At 37.3% G+C, this 20,914-nt stretch overlaps 1 protein-coding gene across 1 annotated transcript in view; it reads left to right on the plus strand.

Annotated features, from left to right (window-relative positions):
- Positions 1-9,088: 9,088 nt before the first annotated feature.
- Positions 9,089-20,914, plus strand: part of LOC134794774 (apoptosis-inducing factor 1, mitochondrial-like) — a 47,579-nt gene continuing 35,753 nt past the window's right edge. Inside the window, exons 1-2 of the mRNA XM_063766554.1 lie at positions 9,089-9,331; positions 10,176-10,396. Of these exons, the coding sequence (XP_063622624.1) occupies positions 9,253-9,331; positions 10,176-10,396 (300 nt within the window). The 5' untranslated portion in view covers positions 9,089-9,252. The remainder of the gene's footprint in view (positions 9,332-10,175; positions 10,397-20,914) is intronic.

Genomic DNA, 20,914 nt, shown 5'->3' on the forward strand with positions numbered 1-20,914 from the left:
CTACCCATATAACCATTCCAGTCGCAGAATCACAAAGTGGTAACTAAATGTCAGATGTGTCGTAACAGAGTCCACACAATGTGTCTAGAATTGTTTCGAAACAAAGTGTCGTCGCCGTGTCTACACTTTTCCGTAACAAGGTGTCGACACATTTGTGTGCACTTTGCGTGCGGTTTGCGACTAAATCTGACAGCAAATTTGTGACAGCAAATGTCAATATAAAATACCTCTTGAAAACCAAGGTTTGTCAAACTACTATTAGTGTCTCGTGTGCTCGTAATTCTAGTAAGTCATCATGGGCAATGCAAATGATAATAATCGACCGAAACCATATAAACACCCAACACCCGTCAACCTTTTACAGAAAAGTTTTTAAAGAAATTCAATAAGCTACTTAGGTCAGGCAACGAATGCTCCAAAAGTTGTAGAGGGAAATGCTCGGAACACAATTTTTGACTCCGTAACTCGGTTTGACAAGTTAGGAGGTGAACATATCAAAAGTCCCCGGCCGTAGCCCTTGAGCGGGGGGGGGAGAGAGGGGGCTTTGAAGGTCCCATTTTCCCGTTTTTCGATTATATCTCGGAAACTATGCATCTCAGCGACATGGCCACTTATACAAAATGAAAGTTTATTTAATTTGTTACAAGTTTATTCAGTCAATTTTTTCGATATGTTGAATAGTTTTTGAGATATCCGCTCTTGAAAGTTTATTTAGGGCTCTCAATTTTATCTTGATATATCTATATCAGTGAAGGTGCTAGGCCGTGTTTGGTATCGTTTTCGTATAAATCTGGGGTGCTGAATCCATTTAAGATATCACATTGACACCATTCCACAAAATAAAAATAAATCTTTTTAGGGTTCCGTACCTCAAAAGGAAAAAACGGAACCCTTATAGGATCACTCGTGCGTCTGTATGTATGTCCGTCTGAATACACAAAATAGTTCTTTACCTATAGATGACAGGAAAACCTATTAGAAATGTGCAGTCAAGCGCGAGTCGGACTTAATGTACGGAACCCTTAATACGCGAGTCCGACTCGCACTTGGCCGGTTTTTTTGAAACTCTTCTTGACGCTTAACCGCTGAACCGATTTCGTTGAAATTTGGTATAGAAATAGTTTGCGTCCCGGAACAGGACATAGGATAGATCTTATAACCAAAATCATCTTTTGAAGGTGTGAAAAGTGGCGTGGAAATTTGTACGGGAAATCAATAACCGCTGAACCGATTTATATGAAATTTGGGATGGTCTACATCTTTGATTTAGTTAAAAATGATGAAAAAACATGACTTCAAACCTAAACTTAAACAGTATTCTTCAAGAAGTCAATTCTGAATTCCCCCCTACACCTCATTTCACACCTTTAAAGCATGATTTTTGAGATAACTTATTATATCCTGTCTCGGGACTCAAAATATATGTGTACCAAATTTAAATTAAAACTGTTCAGCAGTTTAAGCGTGAAGAGGAGTTTAAAAGAAAGTATTTTAATAAGTTTATATGTTTTTACTTCGGAATGGTGTCAATGTGATACCTTAACTAAATTTGGTACTGCGAATTTATACGAAAACGATACCAAACATGGCCTCGTAGCTTTACTGTTGTTTGTTTACTGTTGTAGAAGTCAAAATAAAATTGAGAGCCCTAAATTCTTATTACTTGGCCAAACTTGTGTAGAAGGAAAAGGTAAAATAAAAGTCTTCAGCAGGAATATAAGACACAAATATATTTTTTTTTGCGTTACTATTTCATTCATCAAATATAAACATACCTTGATTATACTATTCTAGTGAGATCCTCATAGATAAACAAAAACATTTACTTAAAAAATTACAAGGTCGAAATGTCACGGAACTTGTGAGAGTAATATGTGAAAAATATAAACTTTTATAACAAAAAAAATCTGGACACAATTTAAGAATCACCCAATTGCGTCGAGGAATCATCTGTATTTTTGCTTGTTTCATTACCTCCTCGCTTCTTTTTTGTCCTTTGTATTCTGTAGCAATTTGTTAGATCTGAAAATAAAGATAACTTGCGTCGTCACGGATGTCGATTTATAGGTTTTAGGGAGTGCAGAATTCGAAAACGATGATCATTTTATAATCCAAGATGGCGGCTACGTATTTTTTCATAAAAGTGGAATCCAAAATAGTCATCATTTTCGAAATCTGCGCCCCCAGAAACCTATAAAACGACATCCATGACGACTTTTATGACATAGTGCATGGCCGCCATCTTGGAATCCAAAATAGTCATCATTTTCGAAATCTGCGCCCCCTAAAACCTATAAAACGATATCCATGACGACTTTTATGACATAGTGCATTGCCGCCATTTTTAAATTGAAAATGTTATCATTTTCGAAATCTGCGCCCCCCAAAACCTATAAAACGACACCCATGACGACTTTTATGACATAGTGCATGGCCGCCAATTTGGATTCCAAAATGGTCATCATTTTCGAAAGCGGGGCCCCCTAAAACCTATAAAACGACATACATGACGACTTTTATGACATAGTGCATGGCCGCCATTTTGGAATCCAAAATGGTTATCATTTTCTAAATCTGCGCCCCCCAAAACCTATAAAACGACACCCATGACGACTTTTATGACATAGTGCATGGCCGCCATTTTGGATTCCAAAATGGTCATCATTTTCGAAAGCGGGGCCCCCTAAAACCTATAAAACGACATACATGACGACTTTTATGACGTAGTGCATGGCCGCCATCTTGGAATCCAAAATGGTCATCATTTTCGAAATCTGCGCCCCCCAAAACCTATAAAACGACACCCATGACGACTTTTATGACATAGTGCATGGCCGCCATTTTGGATTCCAAAATGGTCATCATTTTCGAAAGCGGGGCCCCCTAAAACCTATAAAACGACATACATGACGACTTTTATGACGTAGTGCATGGCCGCCATCTTGGAATCCAAAATGGTCATCATTTTCGAAATCTGCGCCCTCTAAAACCTATAAAACGACACCCATGACGACTTTTATGACATAGTGTATGGCCGCCATTTTGGAATCCAAAATGGTTATCATTTTCTAAATCTGCGCCCCCCAAAACCTATAAAACGACACCCATGACGACTTTTATGACATAGTGCATGGCCGCCATTTTGTATTCCAAAATGGTCATCATTTTCAAAATTGGGGCCCCCTAAAACGTATAAAACGACATCCATGACGACTTTTATGACACAGTGCATGGCCGCCATTTCGGATTCCAAAATGATCATTATTTTCGAAATCGGCACTCCCTAAAACCTATATATCGACACCCATCTCGACTTTTATGACAAAGTGTTTTGCTATCATCTGCATGCAAGACATTTCTATTATTTTTACGTACAAAAATGGCCCCCTGTCAACTTTCAATCGAGATTTAATCGATAATTTATTCGATTAATATTCAGATTAATTCAATTTCAATCTATGTTAGGTCGACTAAACTAATCGCGATTAAAATTTGAGAATTAACTTTTTTTATTCCATTAATTAGTCGAATAAACAGTTAATCGATTAATGCCCATCTCTGACCACGGCATTTTTACACTTTGAGAATATCTGAAAACAAATCAACACAAGGAGCCATTTTGCAAATCCGGTAACTTTGTTATTACTTTTGACAGCGCGTGTCATGTGTCAACACAGAGTCGACACAAAGTCGAAACATTGCAACTACTTTGTGACTGCAATATTTCTCAGCCTTAAACCATATTTATACATCATAATTAACAAGTTTGGTAGTATGTAAAGCGTTATTTCTGTTATTTAAGTATAGTATACGCATCGAAGTACTAAAAATGCTTCAAATAATATAGTTATGAACACAGGCACTGAGAAGTAAACAATTTCATTTCCGGCTAAACTACAACAATGTGGTGGCGCGTTGATTATATTACACTTAGTTTATCAAATCACTCGAGCAGTTTAATTCCCCATAATAATTTAAGTCATATTGTAATATAAATGCAAACAATATATAATTACGTCTTGTAATCCGTTTAAGAGATGGCGTATTAATGTCACTTATTTTTATTTAAGTGTTTTTCCATCTGACAGTTTCCATTTGACAGGAACAAAATGAACGAATGAACGAATGATTTTGGCATAAAGTAGTCGCAAACCCGAAACAATGTGTGCACACGGCGACCACACTTTATGTCACTTTGTGTCATGTGTCGACCCTTCCCCATTTCTGGTAACTGTGTCGACACGGCGACGACTCTGCGACTGGAATTGTGACCGAAACAGACGGTGTCGACACAAGATGTGTCAACACCGCGTCGTAACGGCGACTGGAAATGGTTGTATGGGTACCCGCCCCGGCTTCGCAGGGGTTACACAAAACCTTAATAAATTATACACATAAACCTTCGTTAAAAATCACTCTATTGATAGGTGAAAACCGCATGAGAATCCGAGTAGTTTTTGAGTTTATCGCGAACATACATACAAACAGACAGACGCGGCGGGGGATTTTGTTTTATATGGTGTAGCTGTAGTAGATATTGTATCTTCATATAAAATTTAGATTAATTTATTCTTCTCGCATTTATATTATTGACCCTAATTTTGTTTTATCCATAGGATGAACGGTGGTTGTAACAATTTGCTGCCTTGTTAAAATACCTAATTGTCTTGTTATTTTAAAATGTACTTCAATTCATTTAATAATGATTTGTATAACTTTTGATAGAAATGAAAGGTAAATGTTTGGTTCGATCTGATTACTTATAGCAAAAAAATGAGGTGTACCTATAAGTCTAAATGAGTTTTCAGTTTTGTTCATAATTATTATATTGGCGCATACCCGTTGCATGAAAGTTGGTAGAAAGGTTAAATTAATATTAAAATTGGACTAGACAAATTTGTAATCTTTTAAGTCTCAAAATTCCCTATGGGGATCTAAGTCTCGAGCAATAACAAAATGTTGTAATCGTATAAAGCGTTTCGTTTCATAGTTTTTCTGTAGTGGCGAAATAGATGCTTCTACTGTGTCATGATTTTATAAGCTGTATTAAAATATAGATGACAAGAAGTGAAAGTACCTACATAACTACTAGACTATTTATTAACTTTAGTTATGTGCCAAGGTCTCCTTTTGGAATCACTATGAGCAATTAGAGTATTAAATAAAAACATCCTGTTTACTGTTTTAAATGTCTGCGTTTTGTTATATTATGTACATAGTAGAAAAATGGAACTTAAGCTGAAGCAGTTTAATAATTGGTATTTAAAAAGCCTATCTAACTTAGTGAACTGAAAATACATACATAAATAATAAATATTATTTTTAAGTTTTTAACAAAAGGCTTGTATAATAAATGCATCAATGATTTCAAAGATGTACAAATTTTTCTTAATGTTTAATAGTGTTTAAATTGTTTTACTGTTGTAATTTCTAAATTTTCAAACGAAAACGATGGTTGTCGAATGTAAATATGGCCGACAGAAAGTGTTTTTTTGTTTGTTAGAGACTTTTAAATGTTGGCGTTGCGATATAAATTGTTTAATCGCGTAGCTAGCTCGCCCAATGATATTTTAACTCACTCCATATATCTACAATTTCATGGGAACACTATCGTCATTATGTCATACTTTACTAATCGGCCGCGCTTATTACCTATATACTTACTTTACTCTTTGGCGCTTATCATAAGAGTAGTTACTCATTTTGAAGCGCTGGTGGCCTAGCGGTAAGAGCGTGCGACTAGCAATCCGGAGGTCGCGGGTTCAAACCCCGGCTCGTACCAATGAGTTTTTCGGAATTTATGTACGAATTATCATTTGATATTTACCAGCCGCTTTTCGGTGAAGGAAAACATCGTGAGGAAACCGGACTAATCCCAATAAGGCCGAGTTTCCCCCTCTAAGTTGGAAGGTCAGATGTCAGTCGCTTTCGTAAAAACTACTGCCTATGTCAATTCTTGGGATTAGTTGTCAAGCGGTCCCCAGGCCTCTCATGAGCCGTGGCAAAATGCCATGATAACGCGAGGAAGAAGAAGAGTAACTCATTTTGAAATGTCATTCAATTTTGTACTTTGTGCTTGTACGATATGTTCTACAATTGAAAGATATTTCAAAATTTTCAAAAGGAGTTACTGCTCTTAGGTATGCCTAGCGCGGCAGCATTCCTATACTATCTATTCAAAAGTTCTAGCCAAAATAATAAGTCTGTTTATATTCGAACAAAGTTGCGTGCTAATGCCAATACACTTAAAAGTGGGTGAAAAAAGTTTGGCGACATATAATATAAGTAACTACAGTCAGTTGCAGTGAAATCTGACACCACACCTTAGGAAATCTATGCAGATCGGCTAACATGAGTTGCGTTGCGCGCGAGTCCATACTTGAAGTCGCGCTAGAAGTATGGAGTCGCGCGCTAGAAGTATGGAGTCGCGCGCTAGAAGTAAGTATTGAGTCGCGCGCGAGAATGCAACTCACGGCCCGGCCACGATATTGCACGACATAGTTAAGTGGGAACGAAAGGTCCGATCGCTGTGTGTCTGTTGTCCAACCTATGGTTGCTGCCGCCGCCGCCGGTCCCGCAATGTCGTGGCCGGGCCGTCATGCTAGCAGGTCAGGTAACTATATGTTTGTGGTATGAAATGGTTCCAATTCAATGCCACGTTAAATTGAGAAATGGCGAATATTATTCCCCGCGAATATTATTTTTATTCCTCGACTATGCGACAGCATTTACTAAGTACAGATAGTAACTGTAGTGTATAATTATTTTCCATCGTATTTTCACGGAAACGTACGAACCGTATGAACTTGCTATTTCAGTCAGTCTCGGTACAAAAAGTACTGAGGTTGACTGAATTAGCATAACAAATACGAACGTTTCCGAGAAAATACGATGGAAAAAAATTATGCACTAGTGTCTGTTCGAAAAGAGAAGAGTCTTCTCTTTCCGCACAGACGCTACATCTGTATGACTAGTTTTCTTATGTTACTGTTGTATTTTTAAAAGATTTTTATTTTGTTTATAAGTTAATATATCTAGATGTTGTAATTAATGTGGTTTGCCCACCATTTGGATTGTCAAGTATTATTTTAGTGGCTTAAGTAAGAATCGTGTTCACTATTAAAAATGTATGTATGATGCAATAGATTTGGCATTTTTGGCTGTTAATATTATTTGATCCCTTGATTATTATATTCTTACATCTGTAATAAACACACAATAAACATTAAGTATAATTACTATAATTAGCGGTTTCGTTATGTAATTAATAAAATAGATATTTCATAGTATGATGAGGATGAGTTAATGACTACAATTGTACCTATTTACATCGTTGTGGTCTTTTTGGCTTTTGGTATAGGTCTGGTACAAGCCTTTGAGTATTTGTAACTGGAGACGCCATGGCTGTCATTTTCTGTACAAAACAGTCTGCCGATTTTTGCGGGGGAGGGGCACGTCAAATGTATGGCTATTTGTACATGATTTGTACGTGACGTACAAATAGCCATGTCAGATAAACGTCAGTCCATACAAAAGTTTGCGCAGTTGTGCGAGGTTTTCGTAAGAGGGGTAAGCTCTTAAAGGCGGCTCCGGTTATTAAATGCTCTAAGGTACAAGCCCGTAATGCTATTTATTTTAAATTAAAATAATACCTGCCGGAGGTGTAAATTTTTCCATTATTCCTTTAATTTAAAATTTATAGTAACGCTCGCAGACGTTTTAATCCAGTAACTTTGTCGAATTTTGTAACCTGGCTCTTTTGCGTCAAATCCGGTAGTTCTGATTTTTTGCAGACTTGTTTATGATGTTGGCCCAATGAATAATCCAAGTTTGTGACCTCGAGCGCCGAACGCAACTTTGTCAAAAATCGAATAAACCGCAATTTTTTTAGACAACATCATAACACAAGTCTGCAAAAAATCAGAACTACCGGATTTGACGCAAAGGCAAAATGTATAATTTTACTGTATTATTTCTGCTTGATAAAAAATTAGTTTAATCCTCTATTTATTTTATACTCTAAATTATTTTTTAGTCTATGCATTTTGTACATTCCTCTAGTCTCGGACACAATATACCTACCTATTTATTAAACTAAAAATAGAGGCGCTTTGACGCTATGAAATAAATACCTACCTTACATTTGATAAATTCTTCGTTCACCTTCAATCTTAGATTTTTCGCATATAATATACCTATGTATATATCTATATCGCTTACCACTATTTGACAATTGTAACCTATTGTGACATAAAGTACCTATCCTCGAATTAAGAAATCCTTTCACTAGTTCTTTTTATTATGCCTAAATTAAAGAACAAAATTTTCTTTTTTTATGTAACAGTTACATAAAGTATTTTAGTCCCTTCCCCTGTTGCAATATTGCAACTTGCAAGCGTGCTTCATCCATAGGTTTGTTACAATATGTATGTATATACATATGTACAATATGTATATACATCTGTGAAAGCAAATGTGTGCAAATAGTATAAATAGGTATGAATTTCTATTTTGTACAAATATGTGAATAAAATGATGCAACAACCGTTTTGATTGTTTTACTCTTTGATAAAAAAAGGTTTTCTTTCTTCATAGGCCACTAACATAGAACCATGTCATACATAATGAGTAGTCTGTTCGGAAAGAGAAGAGTCGTGGAATGTATGGGGCCCAATACATTTCACGACTCTAAATTTGTTGAGTACCTAGTTAAAGCGACAAGGGTCTGTATAGTGGCCTAGGAGTCAAAATATAAACGCTATTGCAATCAGTATTGCATATTGCAATCATATAAAACTTTAACCACATGGCCAATGAAGCTTGCACGTCTTATGATGCGGGTTAAATCCAGAACCTGCATGCTACATCGTGCGTGTAACTGTGGCATATGTTACCTATACTTGCGCATGTTGTGTTTGCTCCAGCCACGCAGATTGCGCAGGTTATATGCACTGGTACCACTTACCCATGTCGTTGGACCGAGATGCTTAGTGAAACCATTATTTTTGATACGCAAGTATCCCAACGTGCGCCATGTGCAATGCAGCGTTGTAAAAGTACTTAAACCTTCATGGATAAAAATATATTTACATTAAAAACAAATGGCCATCAAAAAGCAAATTCCAGTTTCTAAATTCAAACATTCGACAAAATAGCGTTATTCTTTCAAAATGACAGGCAGTTTTTAGACCCAAAATAACTCAAATAATAAAACTGAAAAATTCCGAGTCTACCAAAATCACCACGTAAAAAATGTTAATGAACTCACTGAAATGCTGCAGTAAACACATTGGTTCAACCGCCTTCGATATTAACCTCTACAGTTGTGGGGGTAAGTAATTCTTGGTTAATTTCAGAAGGTAAAATGTAGGGTCAGTATAATTTTTGAAATAGGTACAATGTATTACGGTAATCCGACGGATTTAAGTCCAATTACCTACACATGGATCCTGCGATCTTATGGACATGATGCATGGACTTTATGTGCCTAACATATTGGTTTCGTAGTATCTATCTTAATTCATTGAACGCCAAGGTCCCTAAAAGGCGTCGTGCGTCGTCATCGTCAGTTGTAGTGTCTAATGACATGATGATGTTATTTATGGCGTACGCTGTCAAAGCAACATTCATGCCTAAGCCTGATATGGTTCGGTATGATTAAAGGCACTAAACTAACTGACTGAGATTGACTATATCTATACTCAATACTAAGGGTCGATTGCACCAAACCGTCTGTCACCGTTAAAGCATTCCGTAAATATTTATTGTATGGAAAGTTTAATAGATATCTGCGGCGTGATGTTGGTCAGACTGTTAACAAGTGTGGTTGGTGCAACTGGCCCTAAGAGTCAGTTGCACCAAACCGTCTGTCACCGTTAAAGCATTCCGTAAATATTTATTGTATGGAAAGTTTAATAGATATCTGCGGCGTGATGTTGGTCAGACTGTTAACAAGTGTGGTTGGTGCAACTGGCCCTAAGAGTCAGTTGCACCAAACCGTTCGTCACCGTTAAAGCGGAAATTTCATAGTTCACTGCTCTTTGTCGTTGATCAGTTCCTCAATTGGGTTTGGTACAACTGGCTCTAAGGCAACATGTAACAACTAACTTTAAAGCCCAACTACACTACCTAACACGACTTTTTTTTTATAACCTAACACGACTTAACCTCAACAGGAACACATCGAAGATGGTACGCCAAATCAAATAAATCCGGTTGTTGCACCAACGTGCCCCAAACCACTGGTAGAAACGTTGAGCCATGGCCGAAGAACGACTCTCCGCCGCCGCAGTGGCGCTGCGAGTGTCCGCAGGACCCCATGCCGTACAACAATGACCCGTACAGGATTAAAGTACCGGAGGTCGTTGTACCACCGATGCCGCCTGGGAATGCTAAGGTAATTTCACAAGTTTTTAAACACAACAGCTAGCTAAAGACTTAGTGCCTGATCGCGCGTGGAAGCCGCGGACGGACATGAACCAACCCGAGAATAGGTTACAAAAATCGAGGAAAAGGGCGCGAAATTAAGGTGATCCACACTTATGGTTCATGTTGGCACTAAGTTTGAAGCGAGCTTAAGGTTTTCTAGTAGATAAAAATGAATTGGGTTCTTCCGAGCAATTAATTATTTGGGATGAGAGCACTCGTAGATATCTACTTGTTGCTTAACTCAGAATCTATTGGCCAGAACAACCCAACCTTGTTTAATATAAATACAGGTTCAATGAGAATTTCTGGTCTTACTTTTCTGTAGTTTGGTACTCGATTGTTATTCTGTAGTAGTATTTTTAGAGTAAAATAATTTAACATTATAGATACTTATTCCAATTTGCTTTTATCATTGCCTTGCGACCTCCCGATGTTACCGAAGTGCGTTAGACGATCAGAGCCTCTCGTGGATTTAAATATCTAATGAAACCCAGCTTGTACTTTGTCATCAGAGGATGGGAGTCGTGCTCACGCACACAGTCCACACAGACCCCCGCGACCCCCTGGGCATGCAGGACTGGAGCCCGCAACACAACCAGAACGAACAAATGCCACATAACCCAAGCAGCCAACCCCAAGCTGAAGAGGAGGATGACGGCTTTTTCGCCAAGCTGAAGAAGTTTTTCAGAGGAAAACCCAATCAAGATCAAATGACTAAAGAGCTAGATGTCCTCTATTGCCAGACAGATAGTCAGAAAAATAAGGTATTGATTTCAATTCTGTAGAATTCTCAGAGGAGCTGATTTGTCAAACGCACTGAAACATCGGGAGGTAGCCGAGAAAATATACTAAAGTTTCTCAACAGGACTTCAACTATTTCACTGGAGAGCCAACCTGCCAGAATTTTGCACCGCCGCCCTGGTGCCAGAATGTGATTCCGAAGCATGTAAATGAGAAGTTTGCAAGGAATATGTGCAAGTCCGTGGTCGTCATGCCGAAACTCGGCTACCACGGACGGCGCAAATATAAATTCGCTTTTCATGAACCTTGGAATCCGCTTGACCGCCTTTCTCTAATCGCGCAGGCTGAAAAAGATGAGCAGGAACATCATAAAGAGATAGCTGCTGCGGAAAAAGAGAAACAACCATGTATGTAAACCACGGGAGGCCTGATGGGATACTTAGAACGAGTTTAAATTGAGTGTATAAGATATTTGGAGTGTCGCATGGGATTGATAATAAACTATTTGTTATTTCATTGTTTTATTTTTATTTAGCGTTCGATACAATTTCAGCAGCCAAAAATATAGTCGAACTCATATACATTTGAGTGAATAATGTATTGTATTGTAGCACCCAAAGTGGCCAAATAGTTTTCGCGATTTCGAAGTTGGTCCCATAGTAAAAGTTGCTCAGTATAATCCGAAAACCTCCCTGGCAATTATATTTAGCTCGAGAATGCAGTTATACAGGGCGTCCCACGGCTCTGCCATATGGAGGGAAAGTACCCTGAATATTGTAGATGGAACATTTTACTGAAAGAAGACATTATTTTAAATTAGAAAATAATTTAAACTGCATTTGTTAGATTTTTAAATAATTACAAGGTATAAATGTAAGGTTGAACCGGGAATTGAACCCGCTGCATGAGAAAAAAATAATAATTTACCAATGCTCAAAATGAGTCCCATTCTGTTGAATACAAAGTCGCACTCTTTTGATTATTTCGCTAAATTTCACATCAAATGTTAAAATTCATGGTCTTCCTTTTATTTCTGACACTATGTTATTTAGTACAAAATAATCCTTATGATGAAGCCTTTTGATCGGTATGATAAAGCTACAGGGTGAATTTTTTTCTCATGTAGCGGGTTCGATCCCCGGTTCAACCATGTAATTATTTAAAAATCTATGAATGCAGTTTAAATTGTTTTTAAAATTAAAATAATGTCTTCTTTCAGTAAAATGTTCCATCTACAATATTCAGGGTACTTTCCCTCCATGTGGCATAGCCGCGGGCAGTGTTGGCCGAACGTTGATGCAATTGACCATTAAAAATTAACCATTGAAAAGGTTAATTGCCATTAACCATTAACCATTGAAGAAATATAACTATCAATTGCATTGAACATCAATTTGCATTAATATTAATTAATTTCGAACCACTAACAATTAAAAAGAAATAATGGTTATTGCTTTACAAACCATTAAAAATTAAATCAATTTTTAATGAAATTTAAAAATGTGATTGATAATTAACAATTGACAAGAATAAATAGCGTAATCTTATAAAGGCGTCCATGGGATCAAAGGTCTAGTGGAACTCAGGTTTGGTGCAACATAGGCAAATGCTGTTTTAGTCACCTGACTCGTCTTGATGAGCACTTAGAAGAGCAGTACCCAAGACAGAGCTGATGTTGAACAATCGACAAATCCACTTCCACGAACAATCTTTCCCATTTGTACCTACTTCATTGGAGCGGGGACAAATGGGAATAGGCGCTGCATATAAAACAGTTCCATTTGTCCCTTCTCATGTATGGCGTAGGACACGTGGATGGGGGACAAATGGGTATACACCAATAATGCACCCATTATAACCAATAATGGGTGTATTCCCATTAGTCCCCGCGAGGAACATAAGGAAAAGCCTGCATATAAATATTTCCCATTTGTACCCACCTTATTGGTGTGGAGATAAATGGGATCATATCATTTTCCGATGTTTTCCCATTTGTTCCCACCTAGAACAGATGGAATAGGCGCTGCATATAAATCCCATTTGTCCTCGTTTCTCATTTGCCTCCACACCAATAAGGTGGAGACAAATGGGAACACATCATTTTCCGATGTTTTCCCATTTGTTCCCATCTGGAACAGATGGAATAGGCGCTGCATATAAATCCCATTTGTCCCCGTTTCCCATTTGTCTCCAACTCACATATGGCAGGGACAAATAGGAATACACCAATAATGAGTGTATTCCCATTTGTCTCCGCGAGGAACATGTAGGAAAAGACGCTGCATAGAAATATTTTCCATTTTTCCCCATCTCATTGGGGCGGGTCAAATGGGAACACTAATATCGGGTGTATCCCTATTGTTCTCCGCCGTTCATATTATTTAATATAAAACATTCCCATTTGTCCCAGCTTCATGCATGGCGTAGGTCACGCGAATCGGGGACAAAAGGGAATACACCAATAATGCACCCATTATTACAGTTATTACCAATAATTACCAATAATGGGTGAATTCCCATTTGTCTCCGCGGGGAACATATGGGAAGACCCTGCATAAAAATATTGTCCATTTGTCCCCACATTATTGGGGTGGGTACAAATGGGAACACCAATATCGGGCGTATTCCCACTTGTCCCCACTGGGAACAGATGGGAATAGGCGCTGTATAATTATAAATAATTCCTATTTGTTCCCATCTCATGAATGGCGACGGTCAGTTGGGGCCTTTCCCAAAATTTTCAGTGGTCCTAAAATACGCGGGAGTTCCTTACCTATTCAGATTTGCCATCTGAGTGTGTATTAAAAAAAATCATTCGTCTAATTTATTCGAATAAAATAACGAAAATTCATTTAATATTCGAAATTCTAAACGAATGGTTTATTCGCGAAAAAAATATTCGCGAATAATCTCACCACGAATAATTGTTTATTCGAATAATTATTCAGTGAAAAATGATTCAGATGATAAATGATTCGAATAATGCCCAACTCTACTGTGTACTGCCAGGGTTCAGCATCAGCCCTATCTTGGGTACTACTCTCCCAAGTGCTCATCAAGACGAGTCAGATTACCAAAACAGCGTGCGCCTATGTTGCACCAAACCTGAGTTCCACTAGGTACTGCTAGGGTTCAGCATCAACTCTATCGTGGGTACTGCTCTCCCAAGTGTTCATCAAGACGAGTCGGATGACCAAAACGGCGTGTGTCTATGTTGCACCAAACTGGAGTTCCACTAGGTACCTACTGCCAGGGTTCAGGGTTATTTTATTGAGTCTCATTTTAAAATATGTATCACGAATATCACTGAAGCTTGTATTATGAGTAATATGGTTATTTTTATTTATAATTTTAATAGTTCCAAGGAAAAGTAACATTAATTATTAGTTTATGAAAAAGAAATTAATTCCATTAAACGTTAATGCAATTGAGAGTAATTCTATTAAATTTTTTGAAACTTTAATGCCATTAAATAGGCAATTAGATTGACAATAAATGTAATTAAACGTTTCAAAATTCAATTCTAACTAATTTTAATTACATTGATGCGTAATGCAATTGATTAATTGCGGAATTAATGGTTAATGCAATTGATTAATTGTTAATTAGAATTAACCATTACGGCCAACACTGGCCGCGGGACGCCCTGTATTTAGCCATGCTGTATATGGTGTAACGAACTACATAAGTACCTATTTGACCACTTTCGCAACTATCAATAACTTAGTAGGTGAACGTTAGAAAATCAGAAAAAGCACGTTGTGTTTGGTGATAACTGTGTCCATACCATACAGGAGATTTTAATTCGATTACTTATTCGAAAGGCTATTTATTTCAGGGGCTTACCGACACCGAAGGGAGTGTTTTAAATCGACACTATATATAGTTGCAAATTACCTATTCGCACGTGTATCGTACAACGTTTTACAGTAGGTACATATTTATAGCCCTTTAAATTTTTGACATAGACACGGAAAGAGCTTATTGCCGCACTAGTGCGGGAAAGTAGCACCATATATACCTACTGTAAATAAGCAATTTAAAAGTGCGAACCATTAGTAGGGTGCTGACAATAGTTTAGGTTGCCTGTTATAGGATTATAGGATTTTTTTACATGGGTAATTCATCGGAGCAGCCGCTACACGGGCTGGTAAGTAGGTATATACTTGTATATCCTGTGTATAATTTACGTTCAGAGGTCTGACGAACGCGCCATTCTCAAACCATTTGCTAATTATATTGCGAATTAACCCATATAACCATTCCAGTCGCAGAATCATCAAAGTGGTAACTAAATGTCAGATGTGTCGTAACAGAGTCCACACAATGTGTCTAGAATTGTTTCGAAACAAAGTGTCGTCGCCGTGTGTACACTTTTCCGTAACAAGGTGTCGACACATTTGTGTGCACTTTGCGTGCGGTTTGCTACTAAATCTGACAGCAAATTTGTGACAGCAAATGTTAATATAAAATACCTCTTGAAAACCAAGGTTTGTCAAAGTACTATTAGTGTCTCGTGTGCTCGTAATTCTAGTAAGTCATCATGGGCAATGCAAATGATAATAATCGACCGAAACCATATAAAAACCCAACACCCGTCAACCTTTTACAGAAAAGTTTTTAAAGAAATGCAATAAGCTACTTAGGTCAGGCAACGAATGCTCCAAAAGTTGTAGAGGGAAATGCTCGGAACACAATTTTTGACTCCGTAACTCGGTTTGACAAGTTAGGAGGTGAACATATCAAAAGTCCCCGGCCGTAGCCCTTGAGCGGGGGGAAGAGAGGGTATTTTCCGGTTTTTCAATTATATCTCGGAAACTATGCATCTCAGCGACATGACCACTTATACAAAATGAAAGTTAATTTAATTTGTTACAAGTTTATTCAGTCAATTTTTTCGATATGTTAAATAGTTTTTGAGATATCCGCTCTTGAAAGTTTATTTAGGGCTCTCAATTTTATCTTGATATATCTATATCAGTGAAGGTGCTAGGCCGTGTTTGGTATCGTTTTCGTATAAATCTGGGGTGCTGAATCCATTTAAGGTATCACATTGACACCATTCCACGAAATAAAATAAAATCTTTTTAGGGTTCCGTACCTCAAAAGGAAAAAATGGAACCCTTATAGGATCACTCGTGCGTCTGTATGTATGTCCGTCTGAATACACAAAATAGTTATTTACCTATAGATGACAGGAAAACCTATTAGAAATGTGCAGTCAAGCGCGAGTCGGACTTAATGTACGGAACCCTTAATACGCGAGTCCGACTCGCACTTGGCCGGTTTTTTTGAAACTCCTCTTGACGCTTAACCGCTGAACCGATTTCGTTGAAATTTGGGATAGAAATAGTTTGCGTCCCGGAACAGGACATAGGATAGATCTTATAACCAAAATCATCTTTTGAAGGTGTGAAAAGTGGCGTGGAAATTTGTACGGGAAATCAATAACCGCTGAACCGATTTATATGAAATTTGGGATGGTCTACATCTTTGATTTAGTTAAACATGATAAAAAACATGACTTCAAACCTAAACTTAAACAGTATTAACTTCAAGAAGTCAATTCTGAATTCCCCCCTACACCTCATTTCACACCTTTAAAGGATGATTTTTGAGATAACTTATTATGTCCTGTCTCGGGACTCAAAATATATGTGTACCAAATTGAAATTAAAACTGTTCAGCAGTTTAAGCGTGAAGAGGAGTTTAAAAAAAAGTTTTTTAATAAGTTTATATGTTTTTACTTCGAAATGGTGTCAATGTGATACCTTAACTAAATTTGGTACTGCGAATTTATACGAAAACGATACCAAACATGGCCTCGTAGCTTTACTGTAGTAGAAGTCAAAATAAAATTGAGAGCCCTAAATTCTTATTACTTGGCCAAACTTGTGTAGAAGGAAAAGGTAAAATAAAAGTCTTCGGCAGGAATATAAGACACAAATATATATATTTTTTGCGTTACTATTTCAATCATCAAATATAAACATACCTTGATTATATTATTGTAGTGAGATCCTCATAGATAAACAAAAACATTTACTTAAAAAATTACAAGGTCGAAATGTCGCGGAACTTGTGAGAGTAATATGTGAAAAATAAAAACTTTTATGAAAAAAAAATCTGGACACAATTTAAGAATCACCCAATTGCGTCGAGGAATCATCTGTATTTTTCCTTGTTTCATTACCTCCTCGCTTCTTTTTTGTCCTTTGTATTCTGTAGCAATTTGTTAGATCTGAAAATAAAGATAACTTGCGTCGTCACGGATGTCGATTTATAGGTTTTAGGGAGTGCAGAATTCGAAAACGATGATCATTTTATAATCCAAGATGGCGGCTACGTATTTTGTCATAAAAGTCGTCATGAATATCGTTTTATAGGTTTTAGGAAGTGCCGATTTCGAAAATGATGACCAGTTTGGAATCCAAGATGTCTGCCGTGCACTTTGTCATAAAAGTCGTCATGGATATCGTTTTATAGGTTTTAGGGAGTGCAGAATTCGAAAATGATGACCATTTTGGATTCCAAGATGCCTGCTGTGCACTTTGTCATATAAGCCGTCATGGATGTTGATTTATAGGTGTTAGGAAGAGTAGAATTCGAAAATGATGACCATGACCAACGTGCACGGCAGACATCTTAGATTCTAAAACGGTCATAATTTTCGAATTCTCCACTCCCTAATACCTATAAATCGAGATCCATGACGACTTTTATGACAAAGTGTACGGTAGACATCTTGGTTTCCAAAATGGTCATCATTTTCGAATTCTGCACACCCTAAAACCTATACATATAGTAGTTCGCCCCGAACTGTGAACTCGCGGTTCGCCAAACAGATCAATTGAATGCAGTGCTACTTAGTCTGAGATGGGCATTTCGTAATTGATTCCTGATTCCACGATTACTTGAAATTACTTTGTAATCTGATTACCGATTCCTAGATTACTTTGTAATCTAACAATACCGAATTACTAAGTACAATTCCATTTGAGGAATCAGGAATCAATTTTTCGAATACTACAATTACTAGTAATAGAAATCAATGTCGATTCTTCATTATTAGGTACAGGAATATATATTACTTAATTCCTTTCAGATTACATTTCGTACTACTACATAAGTACTATCAAAAGTACATTTCGATAGTAGATATAGATGTTGTTGACTTACTAGGATGCATCTACCGATACCTTATTTGAAACAGATGTGCAGGTTTCGAAAATGATGATCATGACCAATAAAACGACATCCATGACGACTTTTAACATAGTGCATGGCAGCCATCTTGGATTCCAAAATGGTCATAATTTTCGAAATCTGCGCCCCCTAAAACCTATAAAACGAAATCCATGACGACTTTTATGACATAGTGCATGGCCGCCATCTTGTAATCCTAAATAGTCATCATTTTCGAAATCTGCGCCCCCTAAAACCTATAAAACGATATCCATGACGACTTTTATGGCATAGTGCATTGCTGCCATTTTGAAATCGAAAATGGTTATCATTTTCGAAATCTGCGCCCCCCCAAAACCTATAAAACGACACCCATGACGACTTTTATGAGATAGTGCATGGCCGCCATTTTGGATTCCAAAATGGTCATCATTTTCGAAAGCGGGGCCCCCTAAAACCTATAAAACGACATCCATGACGACTTTTATGACATAGTGCATGGCCGCCATCTTGGAATCCAAAATGGTCATCATTTTCGAAATCTGCGCCCCCATAAAACCTATAAAACGACACCCACGACGACTTTTATGACATAATGCATGGCCGCCATTTTGGAATCCAAAATGGTCATCATTTTCTAAATCTGCGCCCCCCAAAACCTATAAAACGACACCCATGACGACTTTTATGACATAGTGCATGGCCGCCATTTTGGATTTCAAAATGGTCATCATTTTCTAAATCGGGGCCCCCTAAAACCTCTAAAACGACATCCATGACGACTTTTATGACATAGTGCATGGCCGCCATCTTGGAATCCAAAATGGTCATCATTTTCGAAATCTGCGCCCCCTAAAACCTATAAAACGACACCCATGACGACTTTTATGGCATAGTGCATGGCCGCCATTTTGGATTCCAAAATGGTCATCATTTTCAAAATTGGGGCCCCCTAAAACGTATAAAACAACATCCATGACGACTTTTATGACACAGTGCATGGCCGCCATTTCGGATTCCAAAATGGTCATTATTTTCGAAATCGGCACTCCCTAAAACCTATAAATCGACACCCATCTCGACTTTTATGACAAAGTGGTTTGCTACCATCTGCATGCAAGACATTTCTATTATTTTTACGTACAAAAATGGCCCCCTGTCAACTTTCAATCGAGATTTAATCGATAATTTATTCGATTAATATTCAGATTAATTTAATTTCAATCTATGTTAGGTCGACTAAACTAATCGCGATTAAAATTTGAGGATTAACTTTTTTTCTTCCATTAATTCCATTAATTAGTCGAATAAACAGTTAATCGATTAATGCCCATCTCTGACCACGGCATTTTTACACTTTGAGAATATCTGAAAACAAATCAACACAAGGAGCCATTTTGCAAATCCAGTAACATACCAGTAACTTTGTTATTACTTTTGACAGCGCGTGTCATGTGTCAACACAGAATCGACACAAAGTCGAAACATTGCGACTACTTTGTGACTGCAATATTTCTCAGCCTTTCATCTCAGCCAACCATATTTATAGATCATAATTAACAAGTTTCGTAGTATGTAAAGCGTTATTTCTGCTATTTAAGTATAGTATACGCATCGAAGTACTAAAAATGCTTCAAATAATATAGTTATGAACACAGGCACTGAGAAGTAAACAATTTCATTTCCGGCTAAACTAAAACAATGTGGTGGCGCGTTGATTATATTACACTTAGTTTATCAAATCACTCGAGCAGTTTAATTACCCATAATAATTTAAGTCCTGTTGTACTTAATATAAATGCAAACAAGTGGAGTCCCCCAAGGGTCTATATTGGGCCCACTTCTATTTAACATTTTTGTGAATGACATAAGTACCTGCTTCCAGTTCTCTAAGTTACTCAGCTTTGCTGGCGACATGAAAATTTTTGCTAAAATTACCTCACCGGCTGATGCATATGCACTACAATCTGATTTAAGAAGACTCGATACCTATTGTATCATAAACAAATTAGATTTAAACCCTTCTAAATGTTCCACAGTAACCTTCTCTCGTAAATCAAATAATATATATACCCCATATTCACTTAAAAATAACATTCTTCAGCGAGTAGCAATCATGAGAGATTTGGGTATTATTCATGACTCCAAACTTATTTTTAGTGAGCACATTGATAGTATAGTAGGTAAAGCTTCCAGGTCACTTGGTTTTATAATGCGTAGTTCAGTCTGTTTTACCCGTCCCAAAACTCTTAAAATCTTGTATTGCGCTTACGTGAGAAGCAAACTAGAATACGCATCTCAGATATGGAATCCTCAATATCAAATTTATGTTGATAGGGTTGAGAGATTGCAGTTAAAATTCGTCAAATTTCTCTGTTACAAAATGCGAGTTAATTATAGTTCTACCAACTACCTCAAGCTGTGTAAGAAACATCATTTGATCCCACTTGTTAAGCGCCGTGAAATTGCAGATATAGTTTACTTAGTAAATATTATAAAAGGTAATGTAGATTGTCCAAATTTGCTTAATAAGATCTTTTTTAATGTTCCGTCAAGGAGG

Source organism: Cydia splendana, chromosome 11, assembly GCF_910591565.1.
Source record: "Cydia splendana chromosome 11, ilCydSple1.2, whole genome shotgun sequence".
Lineage (NCBI taxonomy): Eukaryota > Metazoa > Arthropoda > Insecta > Lepidoptera > Tortricidae > Cydia > Cydia splendana.